Source organism: Protopterus annectens, chromosome 16.part0, assembly GCF_019279795.1.
Source record: "Protopterus annectens isolate FY-2018-M chromosome 16.part0, PAN1.0, whole genome shotgun sequence".
NCBI classification, from domain to species: Eukaryota; Metazoa; Chordata; order Ceratodontiformes; family Protopteridae; genus Protopterus; species Protopterus annectens.
This window is the reverse complement of record NC_056750.1, coordinates 124,970,722-124,988,755: the sequence shown is the minus strand read 5'-3', so window position 1 is coordinate 124,988,755 and position 18,034 is coordinate 124,970,722. Positions and strand designations below refer to the sequence as shown.

General features: G+C 43.5%; 1 protein-coding gene across 1 annotated transcript in view; it reads right to left on the bottom strand.

The window, feature by feature from the left end:
- TEP1 (telomerase associated protein 1) overlaps positions 1 to 18,034 on the bottom strand; it is a 2,704,809-nt gene that overhangs the window by 1,722,761 nt on the left and 964,014 nt on the right. Inside the window, exon 14 of the mRNA XM_044058078.1 lies at positions 16,771 to 16,827. Within this exon, the coding sequence (XP_043914013.1) occupies positions 16,771 to 16,827 (57 nt within the window). The remainder of the gene's footprint in view (positions 1 to 16,770; positions 16,828 to 18,034) is intronic.

The window sequence follows — 18,034 nt, the reverse complement described above, 5'->3', positions numbered from 1 at the left end:
AGGTCACACATCTTCACTTTTACAAAGTAGGTTCCAGTCCAAACCCATAAAAATATTCTCTACTGAAAGCTTATTATTTCTCCCCAAATTATCCTAAGGTCCACACTAGTAGTTTCCGGTGGAATATAAATGCATGCCAGCACAATAATCCTTCCTTGCCAATAACTCTGTATTGCCACAAATCTATTACTGCCTTTTCCCCTTCTTCCTTCACCACTGGAATCCCTTTCAGTATCATTACCTCATTTTATATGTTCATACAAAAATGAGGTAATGTTACTCTGTTGAATGTGTTTCTGAAATGCTTTATTTGTCAAATTCATATATTCATTTCTATCCAAAATGCATCTCTTGCAATAGTGGTTACTATCAGACACTCTTTAATACAATTTAGTACTATTTATTGTTTGTCCCTCCCCCCCAATACTTGCAAGGCCATCTACATTCCAGGTTAATACTGACAAAGCAGCTATTCTGATAAAAAGCAACCACTCCCAAATATTAGACACAGCAGCTGTTTTGGACATGTTTATAACTTTCATACATATACTATCAGGCTGAGTTTCTTCTAATTTCTATCTGAACCCATGTCAGATTTTCCCAAACTTTATGCTTCAAAAAAACACTCAATAAACAAAAAAAAAATGTAATACATTTTCAAAACCCCTATCCCATTTAACTCGCCAAATACACAAAACTCGATATTCTTTTAAAAAAAAGTAAGTCTATGCCTCCAAAATGGAGCAGATGTCCCAAATCAAATGGTTGCACCCATATGAGTTAGCTATTTTTAAAGTTAGGGTCAACCATGATGCAAGTGCACATGAAAGCCTGTGTTCCCCCTTACCTCTCCTTATCATCTCTACTGCCCTTCCAGATGTGAGAAAACATCTTTCTTTCTTTTAGCAAACTTTAACCTTTAGCTTAAAGATGAAGTGTGCTGACTATTCTTAAATAAATAAACTGAACTGTGCAATCTTAACTTAATGCATTAAAGAAATAAGATTGCTGGGGAGACAATACATGTATAACACCTCCCTTCCCACAATTTGAAGCTCCATTTATTTTCACTGAACTGCTTGTCAATTTCACTGTAAAAGTTAATTATATTGCATCTTGTACATTTCACTCTGAGCACATTGCTCAGACCTTTTATACTTAATTTGTTGCATCTACCCCCAAAATAAATGACCATCTGCTAATAAAATTAAAAAAAAACGCAACTTTACAAATGCAAGAGAGAATCTTTGCAGATTTTACTCAGAATAACCCGGCAAGGCTGCTCCTGGTTACTTGCTTACACCTACATGCTCATTGCTTACAAATAAAAGCAGATGGTAATGGAAAATAAACAGCTACTAACTTTGCAAATGCAAGAAATAACAGCCATGTTTATGTTCTAAATCATTTCCTCCTGTTTTGCAAGCCTATTTGTTAAACAACAAAAGAAGAAAACTGTCTAGACATGCATCTGTGTAATAACAGGGTGAATGGTTATAGTTGGCTTCTACATATAGTATCAATGCAGTTTTACACGCCCAGCAGCCCATGATCACACCACTGTATTATCTTTAACTTGCTGCTTTCTAGCCTTTCTTATCTTGTTATAGTGTAAAACCTGGGCACCTTACAATTAAGGGAAATACTTCTTACTTTAATATCCCTTAGCATATACAGCAAACATTGATAAAAGCCCCCCACCTCACATTTACCATAGCTTTGACTGCATACTATGCAGAATTGCTTTTACAATATACTGTAGCATGAACTTTAGATTATTACTTCTTTATAAAAATTATTAATATAAGCAAAAAATTTTACTTACAAATAATTGTTACATCTTCAGTCCCTTCAGTGTCCTCCTAAGCAGTGGTGACAAAGTGGGGCTTATGCTTTACAGTTCTCCCAGCATTTTATAGCAGTCATCAAACTTTCAGTCCTTCTTCAGTCACGTCTTGCACAATCTCAGGCCATGTGTCTAAATTACATCTAATGGGATTGATGTTTTACAAGTTTTCCCATTTATTCATTAATTTCACATTGTTGATGGTCCTTTTCTCTGATTATCATGACCTTGCACACTGGAATCTGGTTCAAGTCCAAGGTACTCATGGACTCTCTTACTCAACTCCTGGGCTTTTTTCTGTTGCTTAAACATTTTTCTTTTGAACAATAGAAAATATTTCACTGACAGAGTGTCTCTATGGGCTTTGCTGTTGTGAGCTGTTGTCAGAAGACTGAGAGATACAGCCCCCTTCACCTTGCTGGCTCACTGTTGGTTGGCTAGACTTTATTTCCTCCTTAGTCTGCTTTACACCTAAGCATGCCTGATCCTCCAGGAAAATAATTCACACCTGCCTTTCAACATTCCTTGATTGTTAGAATAAACTTACTTTTGTTCTCCCAAGTGTACAGTAAATAATCATTTTGCACATACACTCTTGTATCCCCAGTTTCAAATACTTTTCTGTTCTTCCACAGTTTTGTCAGGAGCAACTGTTTCTGCTGGTATTATTACATCTTCACTAATATAGGTCTTAGCTGCTTTCTCATGGCCACATCTGGAGCATACACATGATATGCCCGCTCAGTTAACAAATCCTCCTGTGAAAGACGAGTCTTACTGCTTACTTGTACTCTCATAACATTAATGGAGTTAATTTCTTCCAATTTCTCTGCTATAAGAGAAAATAAGAAGTTATTGTCTTACCATAATGTTCCATGTTAGTTGTCTTCTTCTCACCTTCTTTCTTGCTGGATGGGTTCGGAGCCAATCCTCAGCTCCGACTCGCCCTATACTATAGCTTGAGAGCTATTTTTATCGGCTCGAGGCAGCTAACTCCCCAGATCTCGTTTGGAAGCTAACACATAGTATAGAATTATTATTATAATCCTCATTTCCAAGTACGGACTCCCTGCTAGTAACACTAAAGACACGGGGAAACCGTAACATATTGTATCTCAAGAAATGGAAGGACTCAGAGACCTTCAAGTCTGTCCAGGCTAGGGGGCAGGAGGGAGGGACGCAAGAAAGAAGGCGAGAAGAAGACAACTAACATGGAACGTTATGGTAAGAACATAACTTCTTAATGTTAAGTTGTCATTCTCGCCTTCATTCTTGCTGGATGGGACAGCGTCCCTAGCACCTTAGTCCTGGGTGGCTCAATGGAACAGACTCCTGAGTACAGTAGAACCAAAGTCAGCTCTATTTCTGGAGGCTATATCAAGTTTGTAATGGGCAATAAAGGTATGTTGGGAAGCCCATGTAGCTGCTGCACATATGGCATCTAATGGTAACCTTGCTTGAAAGGCCACTGATGTTGATAGTGCCCTGGTTGAATGAGCCTTAGGCCTAGACGGAAGTTGCCTGTGTCTCAACTCATAGACGAAGGTAATAATAGATGTCAACCATCTGGAAAGAGTAACCTTTGATACTGGAAGCCCTTTCTTTCCTGCAGCATAAGAGAGAAAGAGCTGGTCTGACTTTCTGAGTTGTTTTGTCCTGTCTAGATAATACCTTAGTTGGCGATGAACATCCAATGAATGTAATTTCTGTTCAGCCCTGCTGGAATAGTCTGGTAAGAAGACAGGCAAGTCAATAGAGTGGTTTAGATTTGCTTCAGAGGACACTTTTGGTAGGAAGGAAGGATTTGTTCTGAGAGTTACCCTGTCTTTGTGAAAGACCAAATAAGGGGGATGGACAGACAAGGCTTGAAGTTCCGATACCCTTCTGGCAGATGTTATGGCTACTAAAAACAGAGTTTTCCAAGAAAGAAGCTTGAGGGAGCAAGAGGCTGCAGGTTCAAAGGGAGGCAGAATCAATGATGTTAGAACCAAATTCAAATCCCATTGTGGGGGCGGATCCTTAACTGGAGGTCTAAGCAAAAAGATGCCCTTGAGAAAGGCTTTACAGAGTTTGTGGGACATAATATTTGCTTCTGAGAGCCCCACATGAAAATTAGCAATGGCCGCTAATTGTACCCTGATAGTGGCTGACGATGACCCTGAATGAAAGAGCTCCGCCAGAAAGTCTAGAACCTTGTGCCCAGAGCGAAAAACGCTTCCATTTACTCGCATACGTCTTCCTAGTATTGGACTTATGGGAAGCCAGAATGATATCATGGACAGGAGGAGAAATAAGGGGAAGCCTGGCTATGGCTGGAAGTGGAGCAACCAAGCTGTAAGGTTGAGGGAATGAAGAGACTGATGCAGCTTGCCCGTGAGATGGGTCAACAGATCCGGAAGGGGTTCCAGATGCCAAGGCTGTTCCAGTAGGTAACTGTGCAGGAACGGAAACCATACCTGTCGAGGCCAAAATGGAGCGATGAGGATCATTTTGGATCTCAATGCGGTTGCTTTCTGAATTAATTGCGGGATCAATGGTAAGGGAGGAAAGGCATATAGAAGACCCTGGGGCCAATCGTGAACAAGAGCGCCTCTGGGGGGATGGCCTGGTAGAGGAAAGAGTGTGAAGAAGTCGAGGCACTTGCTGTTTTGAGGCGTTGTGAAAAGATCGCAGCAAGGCTGGCCCCACTTCTGAAATATTCTGTCTGCTACCGCTTGATTTAGAGACCACTCGTCAGGCATGAGGATAGTTCTGCTCAATCTGTCCGCTATGATGTTGGACTTCCCGGGGATGTGCGTTGCTATCAGAAACCGTTGAGAGGAAATCGCCCATTGCCAAAGTCTGAGTGCTTCTCGACATAGGGGGTAGGACTTTGTTCCACCCTGCTTGTTTATGTACCACACCACAGACATATTGTCCATTTGAATTGCTATAGTCCCTGTGGGAAGAGAGCTCTGAAGTGCATGCAACGTTAAAAGCACCGCCCTCATCTCCAGGACATTTATGTGCAGGTGGCGTTCTAATTGTTGCCATGTGCCCTGGACCGTCCTGCCCTGATAGTGCCCCCCCACCCGATCAGGGAGGCATCCATTGTCACCGTGGCAACTGGGGGGGGGCAAAGTGTCTGCCCTGAAAAAGCTGAGGGGAAACCATCCACCAGGAGAGATGATTCTTGCATGATGGGGTTATCAAGATGTTGTGAGTCATTGGGAGCTGTTGAAAGGACCACTGAGAAAACAGCATCCACTGAAGGATTCTCATGTGGAAGCGGGCTAATGGGAGTAGAAGGATCGCCGCTGCCATGAGGCCTAACGCTTTCAATACTAGCTTGACTTGAACTCTGTTGGACTGAAACAGGGACTGAACATTCCGCCTTATGTCTGTCACTCTCTGAGGTGGTAATGTTGCAGACATTTCTGTGGTGTTTAACACGGTGCCTATAAAGTTTATACATTGACAAGGCGACAAGGAGGATTTTGCAAAATTTATAGAAATACCTAGATTGTTGCAAAGTTGAATAGTGTAATCCCTGGCCATTATAAGATGCTGCTTGGTGGTAGCGGAAATGAGCCAGTCGTCTAGATATGGAAACACCTGGAATCCTTTTTGTCTCAGGTGAGCCATGACCACTGCCAAGCATTTGGTGAACACCCAGGCGGCTGTGGTGAGACCAAAGGGCAGGGTTCTGAATTGATAATGACTGGCTCCCAGCCGGAAGTGGAGAAACCTCCTGGAGTGCCTGTGTATCTTTATATGATAGTACGCGTCCTGGAGGTCTAACGAGCACATCCAGTTGTCTCTGCCCAAAAAAGAAGCTTTGGTGCGTGGCGTTTGTTGTCTGTTTTGTTTTACCAATAAAGAAAGAAGTCTGGAATTTTGGAAGTCTGCTTCCTGGGTGCTGGGTGGCTGTCCCCAGTGTTACTACATTATACTCTGCCCAAAAAGGGTAGAATGGACTGCAGTGTTACCATCCGAAATTTTGTCTTTTGTACAAAGTTGTTCAATCTGCTGAGGTCCAAAATGGGTCTCCAGTCTTTTTTGGTACCAAAAATAATCTGGAGTAGATTCTGGATCCTAGCTGATCTGCTGGGACTGCCTGGATGACTCTTTTTTTTAACAGCTTTTTTATTTCTAGCTGTGCCTGACCCCTTTGTGCGGGTGGTACGTCTGGTAGGGGTCTTGGCGGTTGTACCTGGGGGGAAGTGAAGGGAATTTTGTAACCCTCGGATATCATCTTCTGTACCCATGTGTCTTGGGAGAGGGATTGCCAGGCTTCCGGGTACAGAGATAATCTTCCCCCGACTGCCTCCGAAGGCGGACAGTCAGGCAGCTTTTCAGGGATGCTGAAAGGGTTGGTCAGGGAAAGATTCCCTGGAACCCTGGTTCTGTGGACCCCCTCTGCCCCTGGGGCGGCGTCTGTTATTATTCCCCCCTCTGCCTCTGGGGAAATTCACCACGCGGCCAGGCGACTCCCTGTGGTTTGCGGAACCACATCCATCCCTCTGTCCCTTAGGATAAGGTCTAGAAGGTGTGGAAAAATGGACTCCCATGGCAGAGAGAGTCTTACCATCTAGCTCGCATCTGGTGTGGGTATTCTTCACCTGAGGTCCAGACAATTCAGAACCATCAAAGGGGGTGTTGGTAAAGGACGCCTTGAAGGGATCGGCAAAGTTAGAGTCGCATCCAAGCGTGACGTCTCAACGCAACACCTGTGCCTGCGGCTCTACTCACTCCATCAGCTGCGTAGGAGATACGCCGCATGGAGGAGTTAACAATGGAATTTAGGGTGGCCAGCTGGAAGTTCATCTTGTCCTGATACCCCGCAGCAGAAGGATCCTGTACAGTTTCACCCAGTTCTTTGAGCAAGTCTACCTGAAGGCGGGTGAAATTACATAAATAGTTCAGCGATCGCATAGTAAAGGTCGCTGAAGCAAATGTCTGCTTGCCGTACCTGTCCATGGTCCTGGACTCTTTGTTAGGAGGATGAACAGGTACAGAAGGATCAGACAATTCCTTCTTAGTGGCTGCTGCTACCACCATAGCATCAACTGAAACACCTTTGGTGAGAAAGGATTTGTCCTCTGGAGCAGAAATAAATTTAGAGGGCCTCCTAGGGGTAGGTTCCATTGAATCAGGAGCTGCCCACGCCTTTCTAGCCACTACCTCCATTAGTGGGTCAAAAGGGGGAGACACCCAGGAGGTGGAAGGGCGAGATCCAAAAGCGTCATGGTAAACCGACTTGTCCTCGGAGGGTTTGAGAGTGGACCAATTTCCCCTCTGTTTTAGGATCTCTAGGATGTCTGAAAAAGAGACATCCTCAGAGGGGAATCTCGGGGAACCCTCTGACTCATCCAAGTCGGTGTCAGACGTGACAGACTCGCGGGAGTCTATGTGCTTCCTCTTGCACTTTCTTTTCCTAGGGGGTTCCCCTGAAGCTTCAGGGGAGGCCTCGGAAGAGAAAGGAGACACCCAAAGTAGGTAACCTATGCTTTGGATCTCTGCTGTCAGATGCAGGAGGATGGCCAGTGACCGTAACAGGCACTGTAGAGGGAGGAGCTGCAGAACTTAACCATGGAGTGGACACTGGGTCCAGCATGCTCATCACCTCGAAGGCTCCCCTATCAGGTACCAAGGGCAGTCCCGGCTCCGAAGAGACCCGAACTGCTCCCGGCACCGACAGAGAAGGCTCCAAGAATGATGTCGGGGCTGAACTAACCAGAGCCGAAGCTCTGAGAGGGAGAGTGGGGTCAGACAAGGGTCCGATGCCACTCGCCCCCTCGGAGCCGACAATGGAGTCCCGGCACCCGGACCTCTCCACGGATGGAACCAATGAAGAAGTCGGAGCCAACGACACCGGAGCCGAAGGTGGAAGTATCGGCTCCGACGTGGGCAAGGTTATGGTTCCGACAAACTCTGGCTCCGAACTCGAGAGGTGAATCGGAGGAGGAATCGATAGCGGTACCGAAGGAGCCACAGTCTGGTGAGATGGGCTTTGGAGCATTTGGGCTAGTGCCTGAGATTTTATGAGCCTACTGACCACCCTCTCAATATCGTGGTCGGAAAGCCTGGATGACCTAGATGAGTGAGTCCTATGACTCCGCTCCGATAGGAGAGGTGATCTCGGAGCCGATCGGACAGATTCTAGTGAGGGGGATCTAGAGCGCTTGTGCGCTGGGGTCGGCTCTGATGCAGGTTTCGGAGCGGAAACCACTTTGCCCGCCTCGGATCTGATTGGAACCAATGTCGGAGCCATCTCAATAACGCCAGCCCTCGACTCAGAAGCTGGAGCCGAGGGTTTGGCAGTTTTTGAAGACTTCCCCGAGCCAGACTTGGACGGGGTGTCATCAGGCTTTAATAAGCCCCTTAAGATGAGCTTATTACGATGCTCCTGCAGGACTCTTGAACTAAACCCGTGACAGATGGAACAAGAGTCCTGCAGGTGTAAAGGCCCTAAGCAGTAGACACAAGAAGTGTGACCGTCTGTCAGAGACATTTTCTGGCAGCACGGAGTCACACTTCTTGAATCCCGAGACCTTAGCGTCTTTGGACATAGTCCTAACAACAGCAAACACAGTAATCACAGTCAGTCCACACACACACTCAACTTAAAACTAGTAAAAAAGTTAAGGGGTGGGGAAAACTAAGGTAAAGCCCGTAGGCCCAATGATAAAAATTAACTAAAGAAGGGAAGAGGGGCTACAAAAGGGCTGTAATGAATAAAACAATCGATAGGGACCTAACAAAGGGAATCTATCTGGAAAACTACCTGAAATATAGTACTATAGAAAAAAATTCTCTTTACTGACCTGAGCCGGTAAAAAAAAGGCAACCTTGCAGCAAAGCGGCAAACAAGATCTGGGGAGTTAGTGCATGGTATTGTGGGTTATAGGGCTGCCTCGAGCTGGTAAAAATAGCTCTCGAGCTATAGTATAGGCCAAATCGGAGCCAAGGATCGGCTCCGAACCCATCCAGCAAGAATGAAGGCGAGAATGACAACTTAACATTTATTCGTTATGTACTTATCTGTGTTGTCCATTCTGATTCTTCTTCAATGATGGGTTCCGATCCAACTGGGTTGCCTTTTGCCAGACTCAAGTTTCCCAGCTCGAGCTCCTCCCTTACCCATAATCCTCTACCCATAGCTCAACCTCCTCAGATCAAGTCTGCTGCCCACCTACAGCATAAGATAGAAAAGAAAAATGAACCAAGGGCTCAATCTCTACCAAAGGTTCCAATAAAAGCCTTTCCAGAGCCTCTAGAACAAAAAATGTTTTGGGGGGGATGGATGAGCAGGAAGGTGAAGCAAAAGGAGAATGGACAACACTGGCACAGATGCCAAGTTATGTAAGTACATAACTAATAAATCTGATATTGTCCTTCCTAGAGTCTCCAGCTACACAGGTTCATAGGTTGATACTAGGCTATCTGCCCTAGGGCATTTATAAGCCTAGCCAGAGTGTATTTGGCTTTCGCCACCCTTTTAGATTAGTTGACTGTGCCTCTGTATAGTAGGTCACAAAAGATAGCCCTTTTAAGGTTAGTTTACTGTGCCTCTGTCTAGTAGGGACACAGAAGAGATCCCAGGGGTAAACCTACGATCTCCCATCCACTCGTCAAGATTTCTCTTGAAGAGGGTCATTGAGAGGCTCTGCCTAACATGGATTGGGATTTTGTTCCAGAGTGAGGGGAGCCTCTGGGATATGAATCTGTCCCTCCAGCATGTCCTATTTATTTCTGTGCTGAGGTTTAAGCCCCTGGAGTGTGTGGCTCTAAGGGATTTGGATTTCCTGAGGTGGAACATGTCCATTAATTCTGGTTTGGACTTCATGGGTGACCTCAAGGAAATATGCCGGAGCACCACCGAGCTGAAGGATGCCCTGCTCCTGGAGACCATCTCCAGTTTATAATAGATCACAAAGGTATGAGGCTTAGACCAGTTAGCTGCAGCACAAATGTCTTCAATAGGAATTCTAGATGAAAAGGCCACTGATCTTGTTAAATGAGCTTTTGGAAGACTAGACAAAAGAAAACCATTCTTCTCATAAATGATATACAACTAGTAATCCATTTTGCTATTGTCACTTTAGAAACTGCTGGATCCTTATGGTTAAGTGAGAAAGAGACAAATAACTGATCAAATTTTCTGAATTGTTCAGTTCTATGAAGGTAGAAATTTACTGTCTGTGAACATCCAAGGAATGCAACATATATTCTGCTTTGTTAGAATAGTTAGGAAAGAACACTGGTAACTGAATGCACTAATTAATGCTAGACTCTGTGGCCACTTTTGGCATGAATAGTGGATTAGTACGGAGGGAAACTCTATCCTTGTGAAAAATAATATAAGGAGGCTTAGACGAAAGTGCCTGCAATTCAGAAACTTTTTTGCTGAGGTAATGGCTATGAGAAAAGCTGACTTCCAGGACAAATATTTCAAGTCACAATCACTGGTCGGTTCAAAGGGTTTTTGAGTCAAACCTTGCAGGATGACAGTCTGATCCCACTGAGATGTAGGGTCCTTGATTGGAGGTCTGAGAAGAAAAACACCTTTCATAAAAGCCTTACATAACCTGGTTGAATCAACAGATTCAGAAGATAATCCGGAAGGAAAATTGGATACGGCAGCTAACTGCAGCTTAATAGCTGCAAAACTAGAACCTTCTTTAAATACTCAAGAAATGAAAGAATTGAAGAAACAGGTACTGAGTAAAGATCTAAGTGGTTATTAGCAGCCCAAACAGAGAATCTTCTCCACTTGCTTTTATATACTTTCTTGATGGATGCTTTCTGGGAAGCTAGAATGATAGCCTTGACAGGTGAGGAAAACTTGGACCCTCTTGCAATCACGGGAAATGGAGAAACCAAGTGGTTAACTTCAGTATGAGGAGATCTGGGTGGAGTCCTAGCATGGGGTGAGTTAGGAGGTCCTGTTTGGGTTCCACTATCCATGGAGGATATCTCAGGTGAGACCAGAGGAAAGGGAAATTAATCTGATGAGGCCAAAGGGGGCAATGAGGATCACCATGCTCTTCAAATGTTTGGCTTATGGGGGGTAAGCATAAAGGGGACCATGGACTAGAGTGCCCCTTAGGGAGCTCCCTGAAGAGGGATCAGAGTGAAATAACTGCTGCAACTGTTGTTGTGAGGAGAAACAAAGAGGTCACAGCAGGGGTGAACCCAACAGTCGAATATCTTGCTCCCTACTGACTATTGAGGGACCACTAGTGAGCATCAGAATAGACCTGCTGAGGCTGTCTGCCAATAAGCTGGATTTCCCCAGTACATGTACTGCAATTAGAAAGCGGCAGAGTAGAACATCAGGGAACTTATTTTGAAATTTTGGAGGGGCTAGAAAAAAGGGATTGTAGTAGCCTCTGGATATTATGCTTATATTATGAAGTGCTTGCCCATTCCCAAACCCTCATGGCCTCTCTGCAGAGTGGGTATGAACGGGTTCCTCCGTGCTTGTTGAGGTCCCCATAGGGAGAGCATCCTGAAAGGCTTGCAATGAGGAGAACAGCTCTCATCTCTAGGACATTGATATGCAAAATCTGGTCTCTAGGTGAGTCCACATACCTTGAACCATCGTCCCCTTCAAATGCTCCCCCCCACCCTAGCTGAGAACCGTCCATGGTCACTGTGGCTACTGGAGGGGGGATGAAAGATCTGTTAGCAGACAGGTTGGAGAGACTCCACCATTTTAGATAAGTTCTGTAAATATTGGCCAACCTGATAGGAGCAGATAGGGACTGGTGTAGAACAGACCACTGAACAGCCAACGTCCACCATAGAAAGAGTATACAGTATCTGGATAGAGGTACCAAGATTTTAGAAGCTGCCACAGATCCCAGGGTCCATAGAATCAGTCTGGCAGGAGTAGTGGGATGAGATAATATAGCCTGGACCTGAAGTGTCAAGGTGCTGATATGATGTTGAGCCAAGGAAGCTATCTGTGTAATGGTGTTCAGTTGGGTCTCAATAAATTCCGAAGTTTGCACCGGCAATGGTTGTGACTTTTCTAGATTGATGGTGATGCCTAAAAGCTGGGACATCCAGCAGAGATAATCCCTGGTCTGAGATATCTGACTCTGGGTGGAGAACTGAGTTGGGAGCCAATCAGCTAGATACCGGAAACCCTTGCAGTCGTAGATGAGCTGAGACCACTGCCATGCATTTGGTAAACACCCTGGGGGCTGTGATGAGGCCAAAGGGCAGGGCTCTGAATTGGAAGAGACTGGCAACCATGTGAAAATGCAGTTGACTTCTGGAGTGCCTGTCTATTTTAATGTGATAGTACGCATCCTTCAAGTCCACAGAGCACATCCAATAGTCTTTCCTTAGTAATGGAAGGACAGACTGAACCATAACCATCCGGAACTTCTGTTTCTTTACATATAAATTGAGTTTGCATAGGTCCAAGATAGGCCTCAAGTCCCCTGTTTTCTTTGGCACCAAAAAAAAAAAAAACGGGAGTAAGTTCCGGATCCTCTCTGCTCAGCTGGGATCTCTTGGATAACTCTCTTGTGCAGTAGTTTTTTGATTTCTAGAACTGCCAATTCCCTCTGACTGAGCGGAACATCAGGGGGCTTCTTCTGAATTTTTGGAGGGGCTAGGAACAAGAGAATATAGTAACCTCTGAATATTATGAATTACACCCAAGCATTTGTTATTTGGGCCCAGGCACCTGGGTGCAAGGAAAAATGGCCCCTAACTGCCTCCAGAACTCTACAGTCAGGCAGTGCTTCAGGAGTGCTGAACTGGCTTTTCAGAAAAGGGTACACTAAAGCCCTGGTTTTGCGGACACCCTCTGCCTCTAGGCTGGCTTCTACCATTAAAGCCTCCTCCCTCTGCCTCTGAAATGATCCTTGAGACTTTCTGAACCAAATCTTTTTAGCCCCTCTGATTCCTTGAGCAGGTTCATTGAGGGGTTGAAAACGTGATACCCACAGCAGGCAAGGTCTTACCTTCTGGCTCGATGCAGGTCAGGGTGTCTTTAACTGATGGTCCAAACAAGGAAAAACCATCAAAAGGGGCACTGACAAAAGATGCCTTAAAGTGTTCTGCAAAATCACAAAGCCTCATCCATGCATGTCTACATATCGCAATGCCAGTGCCGGCTGCCCTTGAGGATCCTTCTGCTGAATAGGAAACAAGCCTCATGGAAGAATTTGCCAGGTGAAGTCAGATTAGTCCGCTTCAGAGAAACCTTATCAAGATTCTCCTTAGACATGAAACTTGCCAAGGACTCAAAGTTCCTTAACTAGGTCTCTTTGTAGGTGAATGAAATGTGCAATGTAATTAAAAGCTCTAAGCAAAAAAGTCAGCAAAGCAAAGGTGCGTGTCCCAAACCTGTCCAGCACTCTGGATTCCCTGTTCAACAGGTAGACAGTAGAGCTCTGTTGTGTGAGCTTTTTCTTTGTAGCTGCTGCCACCACCATAGCATCAATGGGGTTGCCCTTACTCCAAAAGGTTCGACCTTCGGAGGGAGAAAGGATTTTGTCTAGGCACTTTGGTATTGGCTCTATGGTGTCCGCTCTGGCTCCTTCCAGACCCAGAGGGTGAAAAGATCTATAGGAGTGCCAACTGGGTGGGGGGACTACCCAAGATGTAGATGGGTCCAGCCCAAAGGCATCCAGGAATATGGGACTCCTCCAAAGAAGAGTTTTTGAATGACCAGCCACCTCTTTGCTTTAAAATTTCTAAGATGTCTACAAAGAGGACATCGTCTGGTGCTGATCTGGGAGACCCTTCTCCCGCATCATAGTCAGTATCCTCTGTAAAGGACTCCATTGCAGAGTCCAAGTGCCTCCTCTTGCACGTCCTCTCTTCCACGGGATATTCAGGGGTGGAGTTGGAAGAGGAAGGGGCCACCTTAGGAGGAAGGGTCTGAAGGTCCCTAGAGGCGGGTTGACCCTGGACAGAAATGGAAGGTTTAAGACCCAGATCCAATGCAGGAACATGGGGAGGAGCAGAAGTAAAAGGTCTGGTTCTCTGCCACCAGAGAATGCCTTTTCCAAAATTCAGAAAGCTGAAGGTCCTGGGGACACTCTTCCCTCCCCACTTCCTTGGGGCCAAAGTCCCAGATGAAGAAGGTAGGAGCACCCCAGAATCACAACTCCCAGACAGAACTGGACTAACACTGTCGAGGACCGAAGCTCCAAGGGAAACAGAAAGATCTGATAAAATCTGAGCAGAACACCACCCCTTGAATTCGACCATGACATCACGGATCAAGGACTCATCTGATCTAAGGATCTTGAAGCAGAGGCAGTCTAGGTCACGGTTGGTGCTGAGGAAGCAAAGATCCTCTGATCCAACCCTGAATACCTTGGGAGATTGATGTCCTGGGGCTCCGAAACCACTACTCAGATCGGACAAGGAAAAAAAGGAAGTGATAGGGCCACTCTCAGATCCATGAGGGGACAGAGCTGGAAGTACCCCCATCTGGATCTGAGCCTTGATAATGGACCAAAGCATTTTGTCCACATCATCATATAAGCTTATAGAGGATTTGGAAGAAGCCACTTAAGAGGGTCCTGAATGCCTAGGAGTCTGAAGAATCTTTGTCGGTACTGTTGTAGACACTGATCTGATAGATCCCCCAGGTGATTGAATCCTACACTCCGGATCCAGGGATTTCTGGATGGGGGGGCTGAGGAGCAGTTTAAGTGCCTGGCTCTGATCCGATCCCTTAGGATCTGAGGAAGCAGTAGAGATAAGATAGCAAGATGGTGGAGTCGGAGCCAACTTGGAGGACTCTGTTCCAGAAGAAGGCCCACTTGGTGTTGTCAAGTCTATTGGATCAGAAGAAGTCGATATGGATCTTGGGGCCGACATCCTCAGATCAGACTCTCTTGCTAGTTTTGCAGGAGGTTCCTAAGACACCCTAGACTGCTTATGGTGGCGTTTCTTAGCCTCAGAACTCTGCAAATCCTTAAAGGGGGTTGATAAAGGAGAAGAGGGGGGCCAGAAGGCCTTTCAAAATTAGCTTATTTTTCCTTTCCTGAATGGCCTGTGGATTGAACCCTTCACAAATTTTGCAAGGGGAATCCAAGTGGGCTGCTCCTAAACAATAAACACACTTGTCATGTGCATCAGTCTGTGGAATCTTCCTTACACTCTCAGAGCACCATTTAAATCCTGTCGGCTTATCCATCTGTAAGAAACAAACTGCTACTGTAAAAAATTTTTTTTTGTTTTAAGAAAAGGAAGGGCCAAGGTCCAAAGGGAGAGGATAGGTGGAGGAAAAAAGGAGATCTAATGACCTCGCAAACGAATAGAGAGGGAGGAAATTATATATATATATATATATATATATATATATATATATATATATATAAAATATATAATATATGAAATTAGATGTTATGGGTTTTAGATGTTTCAAAGTAGACCCATATATATATATATATATATATATATATATATATATATATATATATATATATATACACATAATATATTAAAGTTGAAGAGTTTTAAAAAGAAAAACTGAAGTAATCACTTATCTCTGAAAATAACACTCGGAGCACTGGAAGCGTGTCTGTACCTAATGGCGGCAAATTAGATTGGAGGGGATGTTGAGCTAAGGGCAGAGGATTATGGGTAAGGGAGGAGCTCTAGCCTGGAAGCTAAAGTCTAGTAAAAGGCATCAGAGTCGGATCCGAGTGGTTGGATCGAACCCATCAGTGAAGCAGAATGAGAAGGACAACATCAGAGTCTCAGGTTTTCTCTGCATGCTGTCATCGAACACAATTATTTTTGAAAATTTTCTTTCTGAGAAGCCTCATACTCGGCCATCTTTTCCTTCATTTCACACTCTGATTTCTGCAGTTTTATTAGTTCATCTGAATAGCTACTTACAGATTTTTTAAATTTTCTCAGTGTTTTGTTATTCTCCAATGACTCACTTATATTTAGCACCTCTGAGAACATCTGATTTATGTTTTCCCTGAATTACTGATTGGGTATATCCTATACAAAAGCTAAAACTTGAACAGCATTTTACTGAACAGTTACAACAACATTTTACTGAACAGTTACAAGGCTCTTCCCAAACAGAACTTTTTCTCCTTTTCTAGTTGATTTTCTCTTACTTTCTCCAAATGTTGTCTTTACTAGCATCCTGGCAATGTAATTCCCAGCCAGTAATGGATTTTTTCCAAAGTGATAACTTTTACTGGCATTTTTAGCACTTTCTGTTTTCACAATGGGAGGGCACTAATCAATCTGGCACTGTGTGTGTAGCCATCTTAGAAGTCCTGTTTGAGTGCAGCCTTACCATTTCCTTGCAAGCCAGTGGACTACCTCCAAGCCAAGGAAAATGTACATGCACCCACACATACTGACTAATGTACTTTACAAGATGTCGTGCCCTTTATGTGGAGCATGAAGTAGCTCACTTGATAGCACCCTGGCTTTCCTCAGAAGCAGTATTACTACATTTTGCTTTCCTACAAGGGAGGTAAGGCAATACTTGCCACCCAACTTTTCCTCCTGGCCAGCCAGTCAGTTTTGTCTTACCAGAACTCCTGGCGGCTGCAGCTTGGTAAGAAGATTTACCAATAGTCTGAAATACTGGACCACACTTGCACACAGAAATCTCTTACACTGCCACATTAAAATACAATATGCACAAAGAAACCAACTTGGTTACATGAACACTGTTAATCATGATGTAAGAAGTTATAAACATGCAGCTGTATATGATTTCTTGTGTTTTATTTCTGTAGACTGACCACTATGCTTGTGCTTGCTTGTTAAAATATAAACTTTAGTGGATAGGTTGATGTGGCATACGAAATCCACCATGACTACTGCCTCAAACACACACATGCTCACACACAAACACACCTGAAAAGGAACCCCATGAAAAATTCATATAGTTGAACTACATATACTAGTAGACAATATAATAAACATACCTCAGAATCTGATCATTGAATCCATAAAGCTTCACATTGTTTTTCTCCTCACCAATACTGCAAAAAATGAAAGAGAATTAAAGTCAGTGATGTTCTGCTTATACTTTACATGCAACTTCAACAGGAATCAAAGCTATGGCATGCTGCTGCTCCTTTAAAAACTTTAGACAGCGAGAACTGCTTTTTTAATAATGCTCCGATTAACTGGAAATATACTTTGTAACTATTCTGTATTCTAAACTCTTAAGAGTTTGGTATGCTCAGTTTTCATGTCTGCAATATGCCCAATGGTGCATCATCATTTCATAAAATCACTGTAGCTGACTGCAAGTACATTTATACTGATGATTTTTTTTTATCTCAATTATTATCACAATAAATCAAATCATATCTAAATATTTAGCAAATTACTAGACATTTCATCCCTGGCAAATATCATGGGAAAAATTAAATTTTGTTAATATATGGTAATCTCTCCCTCGGCTGAATGTCTGAAAATTCACTGATCCAATATTTGTTGCACAACCATTGATTACTCTGCATCAAAAAGACCAATTACTGAACAATAGCAATTGTAATCCCCAAATGACACAAACTACTCATGTACCTGGTATCCTAAGGATTTACTGTTTTTAAACATGAAATCTAGACACAAAAGGAGTGTTCAAGTCACAGGTGAATGATTCACAGTCCTTTAGTTCACTTTATTTTAATGTTTAATGCTTAAATTCAATGCATTTACAAAAAAGCACAGAAAACAAAAACTAAATAATTAACAGAGAAAACTCAGTCACGTGTAATATTTATTTATTATTTAAATATTTTTTAAAGTAATAAAATAATACAAAAAAATGTAAGTCAAAAATTCAGGACCCAAAACCTAGAAAAAATAACCTTAGTCAGGATTGCAACAGACCCTTTCAGAATATGAAACCTCAAAAGTTCTCCTAAATAGAGCCCCAGTTTCACAAATGAAAGAATGTTCATGAAAGTCATCTATCAAACTAAATTCAACTAATGGGACTTAATCATTTAATTATAATCAACTAATTAACCTAAAAAAATTAATAAAAAAATACAGAACTGTTTTTACTTCAGAAGTTAAAGATGCAGTTTATTTGATACAGAAAGCTCTGCATTTAAAGCTTAAGTGCAAACAATCACAGTGAAAAGGAGCCAAGGCACCACAGCTTTCTTTGTTGACTGGCTAAAAATATGGGATGTTTAACAGACCTCACCAAAAGTTAAAGTGGTGTGTGGTAAG